General features: G+C 42.4%; 2 protein-coding genes across 4 annotated transcripts; one reads left to right on the top strand and one right to left on the bottom strand.

Moving 5' to 3' along the window:
• Window positions 1-345: 345 nt before the first annotated feature.
• Window positions 346-3264, bottom strand: LOC103454078 (uncharacterized). Of its 3 annotated transcripts, XM_070811603.1 has the most exons (9): window positions 2991-3264; window positions 2488-2572; window positions 2367-2408; window positions 1884-2052; window positions 1713-1765; window positions 1413-1605; window positions 1091-1137; window positions 655-943; window positions 346-505 (listed from the first exon to the last, which is right to left on the bottom strand). In XM_070811603.1, exons 1-6 carry the CDS (start codon window positions 3230-3232, stop codon window positions 1498-1500), a joined length of 699 nt encoding a protein of 232 aa, XP_070667704.1. In that variant the 5' UTR covers window positions 3233-3264; the 3' UTR covers window positions 346-505; window positions 655-943; window positions 1091-1137; window positions 1413-1497. The 3 variants fall into 3 exon arrangements, with proteins under 3 accessions (XP_070667704.1, XP_070667702.1, XP_028948976.1); XM_070811601.1 differs by having other exon boundaries at window positions 346-943; XM_029093143.2 differs by having other exon boundaries at window positions 346-943; window positions 2488-2579; window positions 2991-3241.
• Window positions 3265-9441: 6177 nt separating this feature from the next.
• On the top strand, window positions 9442-9951 carry LOC139191274 (basic leucine zipper 25-like). Its single transcript, XM_070811853.1, has one exon. It carries the CDS (start codon window positions 9442-9444, stop codon window positions 9949-9951), a length of 510 nt encoding a protein of 169 aa, XP_070667954.1.
• Window positions 9952-15551: the final 5600 nt, after the last annotated feature.

Below are 15551 nucleotides of genomic sequence, written 5' to 3'. Positions count from 1 at the left end.
TTTTTCGTTAAAGTGAACAGTATCAGGAGCTGGAAAACTAATGAAAAAGGTTTGAAAATTTTGAGTTATAACAAAAAAGACAAAGTAAAAGGTAAAGTAAATAGTATCATGTTAAATTTTTAGTGTAAAAATGTGATTTCTCGTTAAAATAAACAGAACTGCAAGCTTTTCGTTAAAATTCCTTTTTATCTTTTAGCTTCTGGCTGAATATTAGGCTTTGGATGACGGGTTTTGAAATTTTTCGAGGGATATACGTTTTCGAACCTGCATCTCGTAATATCGTGTTTTGATGTATTCCGACATAAAACTTCACCAAATATATGTTGCTTCGACTTGGGCACTGCATGGAGGATAAAGAAAAAGATGCGCATTGCTTGGAGCATGTTACAGGAATTCTTCGTTACCGTCGGTTGTCGGAGCTCCAAACCATGACCAATGACGAAGTAGTTCTTTCACTACGAATTGTTATGTTCAACAAATTCCTTCACCTGTAACGGCCATTAGCCTGAAAAAAGAAGCAACATTCGACTGAAAAATGCAGTGCGGCAATCCAAGCACCGGTTCTCAGACAATTCCTAGCGAAAAACGGAATAAAACTCGAAGCACAGGGTCTGTTAAAATCAAACAAAGACCAGCGAAGTTGCAAAATCTCACTGCTATCAGTTTTCGGCCATTGGATCGATAAACTATTACGCCAAGGATTGGTGGTATTGCATTCGATCTGCACTGACTTCCATCCTAAAGCCCGTTCTGCCCTTTGGCGGTTCTTTCTTGGGCACCGAGACTCGCACAACTGAGCTTCTCAGTATTCCTCAAGAATATTTCTTTGATTGCAAGTAATGGCGGATGCTTTGGATGAGCATCAAATCTTCACCCATATCAGCAAGCTCATGAGAGCTTGACATGCATTTCCTTCCCGACTTCCGCATATATTTCATCCACCCTTTTGAAAAGAAGAAACTAATTAAGCCTCTGAAATATAAAATTTCGTACAGCTTTGCGGTTCAAGAAACATCTTTGATGGTATGCAACGGCGAAAAGTTTTGTAAAAAAAAAGTCCAAAATGCTTTGAAACCGAGATCAATTTTACCTGTGAGCATCTACATTCACCTCTGCAAGCCATGTCGCTAGATAAACCTGCAAATCAAAATGATTTTTAAGGAAGGAAATCCATTACGGCAAACAATTATCGCAAAACTCATGGGAATATGAAGCAGAAATCACTTCCGAATGTAAATATACTCGTCAGTTCTTTCCATCGTAGAGAACTGCTTTAAAATCTGAGTGACCTCCTGTATTTCTCATCACTCTGTCGGTATACATGTTTAAATGTTTTATAGGGCTAAATCTGCTTTTCTTTTCTTTTCTTTCTTTCTTTTACAACCAATTGCATGAATCGACGGAAACCATACCTGCAAAACATCATAATCTGGCTGCTGGTTACATTGTGTAGCTGGCATATCAGGTTGCTGATCATCCAATCTAGGATAAACTGGCCTACAAGTTTCCCCAGAATATAAGTTGCAGATACTCATCCGACCAATGCATAGTGTTTACCGCTGGAACTTTGCAACTAACAGATAGTAACTCCACCACAAGCAAACGCTGCATGAAGGGCACAACATACCAACAAGTATTAAAGTTAAAGATGTAATAAGTACGTGCAGAATTAGATAAAAGATTTAATAGCAGGCAATGAAACAACAATTTACCTTCAGATTCAGTTCCGATATAAGCATCAGGACAAGCTCCTCTGCAACTTTTTCTGATATTGTTCCAAAGATCAAAATTTTATCAAACTACTTTTTCTGTGTATGTATAATCTTTAAAACCAGAATATTATGCTTAAACATGCATTATAGAAGATCTTTAATGTAACCAACCAAAGCACGAGATTGACCAAAATGTAAAGACCGGAATGCCGCCACCATCTCCAGGATCAATTTTATCTTCAGAATAGCCAATATAATGTTCAAGTGGACTATTGCTTGTCCCTTTGAGGAAGCATCTCATGGATCTACTAGTTCTGACCATCTCGGTTACAACTAACACCTGAAGATGGTAACTTTAACGTCAAAAGTGCGCGGATTAGCCAAGTCAATTTGACATGATCTTGAAAGAACATATGATGTATTGTTCGATCTTAATTAATATCCACCACGTTTTCAGTCAGTACTAGCACTATAGTATACAAGTACAGATGCAGTTTCCCAGTTTCGGATGTTTTGGACAAGTCTAACACCATAACTAGACTTGTTATAAAAATGCACTCACCAATTTACCAAGAAAGAAGAAGAAAAAAGAGTTTCAAATTCAAATAAAACTAGAAAGCACAAATGGTTAAGAAGACTGTTAAGAATGCATACCATGTCCTTGTATGATGCTAAAAGTTTTCTCCGATGGAGCTCCTGAAATAAAATCCAGTAAACACAAGGGTTGCAGTAAAATAAGTCCAGTAAAAGCTTGTTTGTAATTAGTATCGGTTACCTGCAGCTGGGACAATTTCTGGCAAGCTTTCTTTCGCAAATCGGGCATATCGGTTAGAACGCCCAACTCCATTGAAGGCATGTATCTGTCATCTGAGAGAATCAGCACAAACCAAAATCTCAAAAACACAAAAATTATGCAGATATAGAATTGAGATTTTAATGCTACGAGTACGTAGTCACATTGATTAGAGCGGACGTGCTCCCCTTAGCACCGAGTTCGAAACTCCTCCCCTTAGTGTAGATTAGATTAAAGAACAATATCGCTCTTTAAAAAATATGAACTTTCTTTGATTCCATACAAACTTCGACTGAATTTTATATGGATAACGCAGTTTGACAAATTTTACAAAACCCAAATTTCAAAAAAAACAGAATTAAGCAGATTAAACAAAAAGTGTGGAACTTTAAGCATGAAATTGAATTCCAACCACGACCCAGAAAAGCATATATAGAATTAAAAGGAAATTCAGAGAGAGAGGTTTAGAGAGTGGAGATTGGTACTTTAGAGAGAGAAAGGCGTTTACGAGACTCGTGGCGTGTGACCTTGCGGCGGAGGAAGAAGAGGCCCATTGCTGAATGTGAGAAGCTAGCTTGGACCACTGGTTTCTCAGGTTTCTCTGCGAGGCGGGTCTCCATTGCCTCGCCGCCGATGATGTTAATGGTGACGGTAAAGGGTTTTGGCTTGGGTTTTGGGGAGAATAAGGAGAAGAAGAAGGAGGAGCAAGGGCTGCTAGGTCCGCCATTGCTAAAGTGAATTAGGCGGGTGAAGAACAGAAGAACAGCCGCGAATGGAGGATAAATTGGTAATTGTACTGATCATTTTAATGTCAGTTCTACCCTTCTCCTTTATAAATAACAGTAAGGGCACTATTGACTTTCTCTTAAACGAAATTTCGGGCTTTTTTTTTCTTTTTTTTATCCAAATATTTCTAAGGTATTAAATTCATCATTTTTCAATTTTTCGGAGAGATCAATATATCAATATTGTTTCAACTTAATCATTTATTACTAAATGTTTTGTTTTATCACAAAATACTTCGGTAATATTATGATGGAAACTCTTATATATTAATTGTATATTATTTTATCATATGTCCGATGTGAAATCATATTCTTCAACATGCCCCTCACAAGTAGTCCACACAAAATCACATGAGACCAATTCTCAAATCGAGATTCAGTCAAGTCATTATACTGGAGCTAACGTTATTTTTCAAAAGCCTAGTCAACATTCATTCACTAGAGTCAATGCAAGTTTATGAAGGCCTTCATTCAATATTCTTAAGGTAGAGTTAGCACAACTTTTTAAAAGCTCAACTTAAAAAGACAAATCCGAGCTTAGTAAATCTTATTTAGGACTTGTCGAAAGAATAAACTACTATGATACTATGATAAACTTACATGCCAATATGGTTAACCACCAACATTATTGATATTGTTTCAACTTAACCACTTATTAATTGTTCAATTTTATTACAAAAGACATCAGTAATCAGGATAAAAACTCTCACTTATTAGTTGTATATTATTTTGTTTTGACCAAGGAAGAAAATATCGGTAATTTGAAAACACGGAAATATCGGGATAATATCGATATCGATAAAAATTACATGGAAACCACGGAAATTGTAAGAAAAACTTGGAAATTTTTATTGAAACTTTGCAGGATGTTTATTTAGTCAATTAATAATTAGTTTATCACAAAAAATTGGAAGGAAATGCATTGCATGATGGATTTAACATTATCAAGTTGATTATATAGCGAGCTGACAAACATTGTGAGTGTAGAAAATATGTGGTAATTAATGAAAGAAGTTTAAACACACCAATTGGGGCTTATTGCGGCAAGTTTTTTAGATATGACCTCGCATCAAGTCATCTTTTGTGTTAATTTGTAATCTTAATTGGTTTTGTTGTGTTGTGTTAATTAGTTAAATTAAACGGTACATCCAATTGGGGCTTATAAACATTTTAATTCTCCTTAAAAATCTAAGGGCATTTAATCAGGATTTCAAGTGATTCTTTAAAGTTTAAGGGGTATTCGATCATGATTTTTAAGAAATTCATACATTCCAAATGTATTCATTTAGAAATTGATTCGAAGAGATTTTTAAAAAGTTGGGAAACTCGAAAAAATTAGAAATATTTCACATAATATTTTAAACATTCTCAAATCGCTCCCTGAAAATTTGAGGGAATTAACTTAAAATTTTACATAAAAGTTTTAAAAATTATTAAACTTCATCAAAATTCATAAATTTTTAAATCTATTATAATCCTTTAAAATCTGAATGGAGTAAAAAATTCAAATCTAAACCTAATATGAAACAATCACTAAATTACATAGAATTTCTAAACCAAATCTAACAAGGATCAATTACAATTCTAATACGATGTTGTAATTACTTGGAATTTTTTAGGGCAATATGTAACACCCACCCCCATTTATAAAGATATATTTGTGTAATTATCCCCTAAACATTTTAATAAATCAAATTGGTCCTCTTTGACTACCCAATCAGGATCCGTAGACATCGAAATTTCGGTAAATAAATGTTGACCGATAAATCAAAGTGTCAACGCTCATGTATTACATAAATTTTACACGTAGCGTGTGACTCAACGAAAATTGAAATGAGTTGGAAAAGTCATCAAATAGGACACGTGTCAACACCTGGCAGAAACGACTTATTTCATCTGGAATATTATATTCAAAATTAGGCCTTGGAAAATTCTATAAATAGAAGCCAATTTCATTCATTTGGAGGAACCAAAATCATTAGGCAAAACTCTTGAAGCTCTGAAGCTCTGAAACTCCGAAGCTCTCAAGCATCCAGGTTCCCGAATAATCAAGAAAGCGTTATTCGTTCATCGTTCATCCTAAGATCAAGCCCCAACGGCCCTTTGGATCAACAATCATCCACCAATTCAAGATCAAGCCCCGACGGCCCTTGAAGAAAGTGTTCTTCGTTCTTCGTTCATCGTTCATCCAAGATCAAGCCCCAAAGGCCCTTTGGATCAACAATCATCCACCAATTCAAGATCAAGCCCCGACGGCCCTTGAAGAAAGTGTTCTTCGTTCTTCGTTCATCGTTCTTCCAAGATCAAGCCCCGACGACCCTTGAAGAAAGCACCATTGTTCATCATCCGTTCATCCAAGATCAAGCCCCAACGGCCCTTTGGATCAACAACGTCGACAAATCCACACACATCCAACCGTTCTTCAAGATTAAGCCCAAAAGTCCTTGAAGATCTGTTCATCACTGTTTCTTCAAGATCAAGCCCAAAAGCCCTTGAAGATCCGTTCATCACCGTTACTCAAGATCAAGCCCCAACGGCTCCTTGAAGATCCGCTCAAATCCACCTGCAAAGATAAAGCCCACGGCCCTTTGAAGAAACTTCCAACTGTTCATCCAAGATTAAGCCTCGACGGCCCTTGGATCAACGAAACACCCACCAATCAACACCTTACGGAGATCGAATCAGAGGATCAAATTAGAGAGAGATTGTAACCCAAAATCATCAAATACATAATATTTGTTTGTGCACGTTGTTCTTGTCTCTTTCGTTTCAGGAATTTTCCGTGTTCACAAATTGGCACGCCCAGTGGGACAATCTCTGCCTTTCATCTCTTTCTCCGTTCAAGAAATTCAAGCGCACTTCCAAAATTAATGGCATCAAGGAAGGTTCAAACTGTTCCCGCAACCAGCGCAAAGAACAAAAGCGTCCTCGTCGCAACTGGTGTCACTTTGGGCATCACGACTCGAAGCATGGCAAGAGCTACTTCTGCCGCCTCTTTCACCTCTGCATCAACTCTGCCAAGGGAACAAAAACACTCAAGGCACGAGCCTTTGATCACCTTAGCCTCACTAAGGGCACCAAGGGGGGAAAGCCCAAGGAAATACTCCGAATCCATGCTCTCTGATGCCGATTCAAGCGACAGTTTAGCCATGCAAGTCATGACCATTGGAGCAACTTCAATCGATGAGCAGCTGGCTCAAATGAATGAAGCAATCGCAAGGCTAACCCGAACTGTGGAAGAAAAAGACTTGCAGATTGCAGCACTAGTCAACCAACTGGAGGTGCATGACGGCGATAAACCCGACCCAGAGGATGATCCACTAAAGGGAGGAGCTGGTGGAGACGAAGAACCCCCGGTGAAGAAAATCGATGGGAAGCCGGAGCCAGACCAAGCAGCGGCACTCATGGGATCTCTTTCTATCCAGCAGCTGCAGGAGATGATCACCAACACCATCAAGGCACAGTACGAAGGGAGCTCACATACCTCCTTGTTCTACTCGAAGCCCTATTCCAAGAAGATTGATGCCCTAAGGATGCCAAGGGGTTATCAACCACCAAAGTTCATGCAGTTTGATGGAAAAGGAAACCCAAAGCAGCACGTTGCCCACTTCGTTGAAACTTGCAACAACGCAGGAACCGAAGGGGATTACCTCGCCAAGCAGTTTGTGCGCTCACTGAAAGGAAACGCCTTTGAGTGGTACACAGACCTAGAGCCCGAGTCCATCAACAGCTGGGAGCAATTAGAGCGGGAATTCCTCAACCGCTTCTATAGCACCCGCCGCACTGTGAGCATGCTAGAGCTGACGAGCACGAAGCAATGGAAGGAAGAACCAGTCATAGACTACATCAACCGATGGCGTAATCTAAGCCTCGACTGTAAGGATAGACTCTCCGAGATTTCTTCAATCGAGATGTGCATCCAAGGCATGCAATGGGGTTTGCAATACATCCTTCAAGGCATTAAAATGCGGACCTTCGAGGAATTGGCTACTCGCGCCCATGACATGGAGTTGAGCATCGCCCATCATGGGAAGAAATAACCGATCGCCGACTACAAGAACGACAAAGTTCTTGGGACAAAGGTGGAAAAGGCCGCATGGAAACCCACCAAGGAAGCGATGACGGTCAACACAGCTCCCGTCAAAATCTCCACACGAGGCAAGGCGATTCAAACCGAAGCTTTTCGTGATCAAGAGATGCGTAGACGCACTTTGAAGGAGCTGGAGGAGAAAACTTATCCATTCCCCAACTCTGATGTGGTTGCCATGTTAGAAGACTTGCTGGAAAAGAAGGTGATCGACTTGCCTGAGTGCAGACGGCCGGAAGAGATGAATCGCACCGACAGTCCAAGGTACTGTAAATTCCACCGCTTCATTAGTCATCCGACAGAAAAATGTTTCATCCTGAAAGATCTCATCATAAAGCTAGCTCAGAAAGGAATCATCGAGCTAGATCTTGACGAAGTGGCGAAGTCAAATTATACCACCTTCACTTCTGGCTCTTCCGACTCAAAGTTTTCACCTCAACCGCTGGGGGCATCGTCCAAGACAAGCAAAATTGAAGGATGGACTCAAGTCATTCCTAAGAAATTGCACAAGAAGCATACGTCTCCTCCACAAGTCCGCCAATCGGAAATGGGGCAAAGCAGCTCTTGTCAACCTTCAAAGCAACGTGAACGTGTTGAAGATGATGAAATTTCGACATATAGATCGTCCATCCCCATCACGATGCGTGATTTCTTGCCCGAAGACTTCTTCAATCACTCGGTCAAGGCTCCTTGTTATGAAGATTGTGAGGAACGCCTCTCCAAAATTGCTTGACAAATTCACCAAAGCTCCTTGTCTGCAAGAGCCTAAACTGCAAGACACAAGACTCCCCGCCCGCACGAGTCTAAACTGCATGGCACAATGCTCCTTGTTCGCACGAGCCTAAACTGCACGAACCAAAGCTCCTCGCCTGCACGAGCCTAAACTGCATGGCACAACGCGCCTGGTCTGCACGAGCTGAAACTGCAAACGGCACAAAAAAAAAAGAAAATACCAAAAAATATGTATGTATTGGAACTACGTTTTGACTTGATCTCTTTCTTTGGAAGGGTACATAGGCAGCTCGAGCATTCAAAATTTCGAGTTCAGTCACATCAAAATATAAATAAATGTTTTATTAAAGAAAGTCAATTTTATTAAAAAAAAATGAATACATATGTTTATGTATTTAAAAAAAAATTCCTTATATATATATATATGTCTTCTATCTAGCAGCAATAAGCCCATCAAAAGGAGGTTGGCCAAGCCCAAAGCCTGTTGTCCAAATCCAGCTCCAAGAAGAAGAAACCCAAATCAAACCAGGCCCATCTCCTTCCTTGTCCACCAATTACAAAACCGGGCCCAGCTCTCAAAGCCCATCCTCACAAGTCTCACTCTCTCTGCTAAAATGGCTGCGGGGAATGTGAAACCGAGCGAATCGATGGTCTCGACGATCGTCCTTCCTTCTCCACCGTTCCGCCGCCTACTCTCGTCTTCTCTCGGTCGGAGCTCCACAAAGCCTTCAGATGCAAAGGTTCAGGATTAGGGTTCAAAGGTGCTGGGATCAAATAGATTGCAAAGCTTCAGAGAAAATGGTAGATCTGCTCTCGTCTTCTCTCGTCAGCCCTCATCTTCCCCCGCGACGCAACTACAGCTCAGCAGCAACCTCTGCCATACGCTCCACAGACCTGTCGCTGCAACGACCGCGACCTCACCCAAATCAAATCCTTCCCTTCCCTCCAAGGCTTATCATTCGCTACTTTCTCCGACGGGTTCGATGACGGCGTCGAACCGACCCACGACCTGGACCTCATCAATTGGAATGCTCAAAAGACTCCAAACCGTAGCCTTGTACACATCTCTGCTATCCGGTCCAATCCCTGAAGAAGTTGGAAACTGCAGTAAGCTGCAGAACCTGTACTTGTACCAGAACTCCGTCACCAGTCCAATCCCAAAGCGAATTGGAGAGCTAACCAGTACAGTAGTATCCAACACTTTCTGCGATTCTTCAAAATCCAAAAAATGTCTTCTTCTTCGCTGCTGCAGATTTCGATCTCGTCGTCTTCCTTCTCTTTCGGCAGCCAACCAAAAATTGGATATTTCGGACATTCACGCCCGCACAGAGTATGCATTCAGTGTTCACCGCGGACGACTCATCCGACACGTTTTGGGCTCTGTCGTCGCCGGCGGAGATGAACCGGAGCACGTCGGAGTGGGCCTTCGAGCAGTTCCTCGACGAGTTCACGACCCCGGCCGCCACTCCTCGCCAATCGGTCGCCGAACAATTTCCCGTTTCGTTCGCCGCTTCCTGCTCCGTCGCGTCTCAGTCGTCGACGTCAAAGCACGACGATGTGGACGAAGAGGTAGTTGAGATCAAGAAGCCCGATCGTCATCGCCATCGTCAACTGCAACCTCCTCAGCAGCTCAATCATCCTCCGCCGGCGGCGTTGGATCCAGCTCCTACGGCTCCGATTAACTCAGACCAGTACCGCGAATTTCTTAAGAACCAGCTCGATCTGGCTTGCGCAGCAGACTACTCTCTCTCGGTCATCTCTTCGATCCAGCCTGCAAGTACCAACCTCTGGTTCCCACGCATTCGATTCGACTTGCCATCGTTTCTTTCTGTGTGGTGGTGATCTGGTGTGAGATCGGAGGAAAATGGCGGGTCCGTATGCGGATCAGCTGGAAGCCTGCTTTAGGAAAGCAGATTTGGATGGAGATGGCAGGATCAGCGGAGCTGAAGCCGTAGCTTTCTTCCAGGGTTCCAATTTGCCCAAACCAGTTGTTGCTCAGATATGGATGCATGCTGATCAGAACAAAACTGGTTTTCTTGGTCGGCCAGAATTTTATAATGCACTCAGACTTGTGACTGTTGCACAGAGTAAGAGAGATTTGACTCCGATTATTGTCAAGGCGGCACTATACGGTCCAGCTGCAAAAAAAAAAAATTAAAAAAAAAAAAAAAAAAAAAAAAATTGCTGCTTCCCAGATTAATCTTCCACTCCTCGCCAATCGGTCGCCGAACAATTTCCCGTTTCGTCCACCTCCCTCTCCAAACTACGACAAGCTCATGGCAGTCAACGTCCGCGGGATGGCGGCGTGAGAGGGAACATCATGTGCACGGCGAGCGTAGCATCGAGTGTTGGGGCAGGGCGTTCTTCACGGAGCTGCACCGACAGGGCCTCGCTCTTCCATGGCCGCCCATGCAATCCTCCGCAGCCACAAAGCCACCATATTCATCCACCAGGCTCCTCCCTGCCTTCTCTCCATCCTATCTCGCATCCTATATATATATATATGTATGTATGTATGTATATGTATGTACGTATGTATGTATATGTGCATATAAAAATCACAATATAAAAAAAGGAAAATAAGAGACATGGTGCACGGGCACCGAAAGCAAAAAATAAAAATAAAAAAATAAAATAAAAAATAAAAAAGAAAAGGGAAAAGCAAAGGTAGTGCTTCAGGCACCATGTGCAAAGAAAATTAAAAAAAAAAAAATATATATATATATATATATAATAAATAAATAAATTTAAAAAAAAAAAAGACCATGTGCAGAAAAAGAAAGAATATATATATATATATATATATATATATATATATATATATATATAAAGAAGTAAGTGAATCCTTGGTGGCTAGCACCATGCAAAAAAAAAAAGAAGGGGAAAAGGTTTTGGAATGGTGAATCAGTCCATGTGAAAAAATTAACATGTATGTATGTGTGTGTGTACATAATATATATGATTACAGCAAAAAAAAAAACAAAAAAACAAAAAAACAAAAAAAAAAAACAAAAACAAAACAAATGCATCGAGAGAAATAAAGTCCGTTTTATTTATTTTTCTGAAAATTTTACATAAATTTGCATTATACATACCTTAAAAAAATAATAATAATAAAAAAAAATCAAATCAAATCAAATCAATTTTACAAGAGGGGATCTTCAAGGACGATCAGGTGGTGCCTCACAACTCGGCGGAGCTCCAGGAAGAGGAGGCACCGGAGGTTGACTATTTGAAGCCTCAGCAGTCGGCAGAGCCCCAGAAGACGAAGGCAAATGCTGCTGGAACAAACCCACAAACCTCTGATGATCAAGTAAAATCTGACCATCAGATTCCTGCATCTGGTCTTCTTCCTCTTCATGTTTGTCGCATAGCTGTGTGCGAGCTTATGCAACTGTTTATTCTCCTGCTTGAGCCCTCTAATCTCCTGTTTGAGACTCATCACTTCAGCCGCCAACGATTCAACTTGACGGGTTCGAGCAAACAGGCGTTGAGCCATATTAGACACAGAACCTGCACACTGCACACTGAGAGCCAGAGAATCCTTAACAGCCAACTCATCCGACCGTTTGGAAAGTAGTCTGTTATCTCTGGGAGTGACAAGGTTCCGGGCCACCACCGCAGCGGTCATATCATTCTTCACCACCGAATCCCCAACGGTAAGAGGACCAGTGGGGGATATGAAGGATGGGCGCCATATGTTGTCTAGAGAAGGCGGGACTGCCTCTTCACCAAGATTCAAGTCAAAACGACGGTCGGAGGGTCCAGACATTTTCAAAGTGTTGAAGGAAGAAGAGATCGGACAAATCAAGATCTTAGAAGTACAAGAGGGGAGTTTTCACAAGCGAAAATTCAAGTGTGCTTTGAAAAGAACTGCATGCCTCTATAAAAAATCAGCACTCGACGAGATTTCAGAGATCGAAGAGGCGAGCTCAGAATTCGAAGAGGCCATTCAAAAATCGAAGAGGCAAGCTCAGAAATCGGAAAAGCATCTTGCTTTTCCAGACGCGTCGGCACCCGTCACACGCAAACTCAGCTTTGCGGAAATCACGGGCAATTTGTCGAAGCGCCGATCCCAAATATCGAAGAGAAGCATCTTGCTTTTCCAGACGCGACGGCACCCGTCACACGCAAACTCAGCTTTGCGAAAATCACGGGCAATTTGTCGAAGCGCCGATCCCAAATATCGAAGAGGCGCCAGTCTTTTTCAGCCACGTCGGCACCCATCACATGCAAACTCAGCTTTGTGGAAATCACGGGTAATTTGTCGAAGCGCCGATCCCAGATATCGAAGAGGCGCCAGTCTTTTTCAGCCGCGTCATCACCTGTCATATGCACACTCAACTTTGCGCAAATCATGGGCAATTTGTCGAAGATTTTCGGTGAGGGAGAAAGCACGTGAAAGTTTACTGTTCAATCACGCGTTAGTTGCCGACACAAGTGAAAGAATAGTACCTCTACAGGTATTAAGGGACCTCCTATAACTGTCCACCTTCACCTTCCGTAGCAAGACAGACATACAGAGCCTTTCTTTATCTCCAAAAATGCTTTCCCAACGAAACATCTCGAGTCATTCAGTGTTCCTTATTCGTTGGGGTACCTCTGCAAGCCAATGACTTCAAAAGCAAAAGTATCTCATATCACCAGGGTAGAAAGCAAGAGTATCTCATATCATGCGTTCTCCCTATCATTTCCTTTGTCCTTGTTCTTACCTACAAAGACAAGGATAAAGAAAACAATATGCCGGAACTTCCACTCAAACTCGGGTAAGGAACCGACTGCTTGGAACCCTTCCCTGATTGCCTGCCTAGCACTGCTCTCGAGTACTCGCCTTCCACTGCTGCTGTACTTTCAAAGAAGCTGCCACATCTGCCTGGAGGACAGATAAGGCAAGTGAAAATGATACCTTGCAGCATGTGGAGACAAGGTGCAGAAGGAACAAGCAGAGAAGAATGCGGTCTGCACGGTCAACTCAGCAGAAGGAGTCCGAACTGAGGAACTCGAGAAGCTGCCACATCTGCCTGAAGAAACAAGCAGAGAAGAATGCAGCATGCACAGTCAACTCAGCAGAAAGAGTCTGAGGTGAAGAACTCGAGAAGATGCCGCATCTGCCTGAGGACGGTGAACTCGTTTTGACCCTCAAATTCTTGGGTCGACTTACTAGGCGTTGTGGGCTGCACGTGCCGATTCACCACCCTTGAATCAAATCCTTAAAGACCAAGTCACCAACTGGAAGAAGAGCCCATCAATCTTGAAGATCATACCGTTGACCAAACTGCTCATGTGTGAATTAGAAAGATTGAACAAAGCAACAAGTCGTCACCTTCACCTCGTGCCTGCTTGCCATGTGTTCGAGTCAGCCTTCAAGAATCAAGCCCCAACGGCCCTTGAAGAAGCTTCCAGCCGAATTCAAAATCAAGCCTCGACGGCCCTGGAAGAAATCACAAGTCCGATTCAAGATTAAATGTCTACCACCCTTGAATCAAAACCTAGTTCAAGAATAAGCTGTGGAAAATCAACAATTGAAGGAATCCAGAAAATCCTTCAACCCAGTTCAAGATCAAAGCTGTGGAAAGTCAACAAGCGCAACAAAATACGTGCCGATTCACCCACTACCAAAGCCAAAGATCATCTACCACATGAAGCTCTTTGTGGTCCAATTTCAACCTTCAAGATCAAGTCTCGACGGCCCTTGAAGAAATTTCAAACAAAAGTTCAAGAACAAGCCTCAACGGCCCTTGAAGAAATCTCAAGCCCAATTCAAGATCAAGCCTCAACGGCCCTTGAATAATCTCCAGCCCAATTCAAGATCAAGCCTCAACGGCCCTTGGATCGACATCTACAGTAAGGGACTTCAAAACGCATCTCCTACACGTGACAAGCACATGTATACGACGTGCCTTGAAGTGGGGGCATTTGTAGACATCGAAATTTCGGTATATAAATGTTGATCGATAAATCAAAGTGTCAACGCTCATGTATTACATAAATTTTACACGTAGCGTGTGACTCAACGAAAATTGAAATGAGTTGGAAAAGTCATCAAATAGGACACGTGTCAACACCTGGCAGAAACGACTTATTTCATCTGGAATATTATATTCAAAATTAGGCCTTGGAAAATTCTATAAATGAAGCCAATTTCATTCATTTGGAGGAACCAAAATTATTAGGCAAAACTCTTGAAGCTCTGAAGCTCTGAAACTCCGAAGCTCTCAAGCATCCAGGTTCCCGAAGAATCAAGAAAGCGCTATTCGTTCATCGTTCATCCTAAGATCAAGCCCCAACGGCCATTTGGATCAACAATCATCCACCAATTCAAGATCAAGCCCCGACGGCCCTTGAAGAAAGTGTTCTTCGTTCTTCGTTCATCGTTCATCCAAGATCAAGCCCCAACGGCCCTTTGGATCAACAATCATCCACCAATTCAAGATCAAACCCCGACGGCCCTTGAAGAAAGTGTTCTTCGTTCTTCGTTCATCGTTCTTCCAAGATCAAGCCCCGACGGCCCTTGAAGAAAGCACCATCGTTCATCATCCGTTCATCCAAGATCAAGCCCCAACGGCCCTTTGGATCAACAACGTCGACAAATCCACACACATCCAACCGTTCTTCAAGATTAAGCCCAAAAGTCCTTGAAGATCTGTTCATCACTGTTTCTTCAAGATCAAGCCCAAAAGCCCTTGAAGATCCGTTCATCACCGTTACTCAAGATCAAGCCCCAACGGCTCCTTGAAGATCCGCTCAAATCCACCTGCAAAGATAAAGCCCACGGCCCTTTGAAGAAACTTCCAACTGTTCATCCAAGATTAAGCCTCGACGGCCCTTGGATCAACGAAACACCCACCAATCAACACCTTACGGAGATCGAATCAGAGGATCAAATTAGAGAGAGATTGTAACCCAAAATCATCAAATACATAATATTTGTTTGTGCACGTTGTTTTTGTCTCTTTCGTTTCAGGAATTTTCCGTGTTCACAAAAACATTGGATCCCTTTCTTTCTGAAGTGGCCACGTGGCAGCCCCCTCTCCACTCTTCTCTTTTCTCTCTCTATTCCCCCGTGACTCCTTTCCTCTTTTCTTCTTCTTTCTGTTTTCTTTTCTGTTTTCTTCTGTCTCCCTCTCGGCTCTCTCTCTCATATCTCCCTCATCTCTCTTCTCTGCACCGCAGCACGCACGCACTCATCTCCCTACGTGAGGAACATCACCATCACCATCTCGTCCTCATGGCCGCGCTCCACCCTCAGTCTCTCGATCGATCCTTCTCCATCCTTCTCCCTCAGTCTCTCCTTGTTTCTTCTTCGGTTCTCCCCCTATCTCTTCTCTGCAACTCACCTTCTCCCTCAGTCTCTCCTTGTTTCTTCTTCGGTTCTCCTCCCCATTTCTTCTTTGGCTGCCGTTGCGATGACGACGGAGGATCCTCGGCGATATTATGGCTAA

This window comes from Malus domestica, chromosome 14, assembly GCF_042453785.1.
Source record: "Malus domestica chromosome 14, GDT2T_hap1".
NCBI classification, from domain to species: Eukaryota; Viridiplantae; Streptophyta; class Magnoliopsida; order Rosales; family Rosaceae; genus Malus; species Malus domestica.
This window is presented reverse-complemented; position numbering and strand designations above follow the sequence as displayed.

Excerpts from the sequence above, each read along its gene's own strand:
- LOC103454078 (XM_070811601.1), bottom strand. The coding sequence starts at position 3,232 with ATGGCGGACCTAGCAGCCCTTGCTCCTCCTTCTTCTTCTCCTTATTCT. Across the intron at positions 2,409-2,487 it reads AGAAATTGTCCCAGCTGCAG|GAGCTCCATCGGAGAAAACT; the intron begins GTAACCGATACT and ends ATTTTATTTCAG. Across the intron at positions 1,606-1,712 it reads TATCGGAACTGAATCTGAAG|CGTTTGCTTGTGGTGGAGTT; the intron begins GTAAATTGTTGT and ends CCCTTCATGCAG.
- LOC139191274 (XM_070811853.1), top strand. The coding sequence starts at position 9,442 with ATGCATTCAGTGTTCACCGCGGACGACTCATCCGACACGTTTTGGGCT.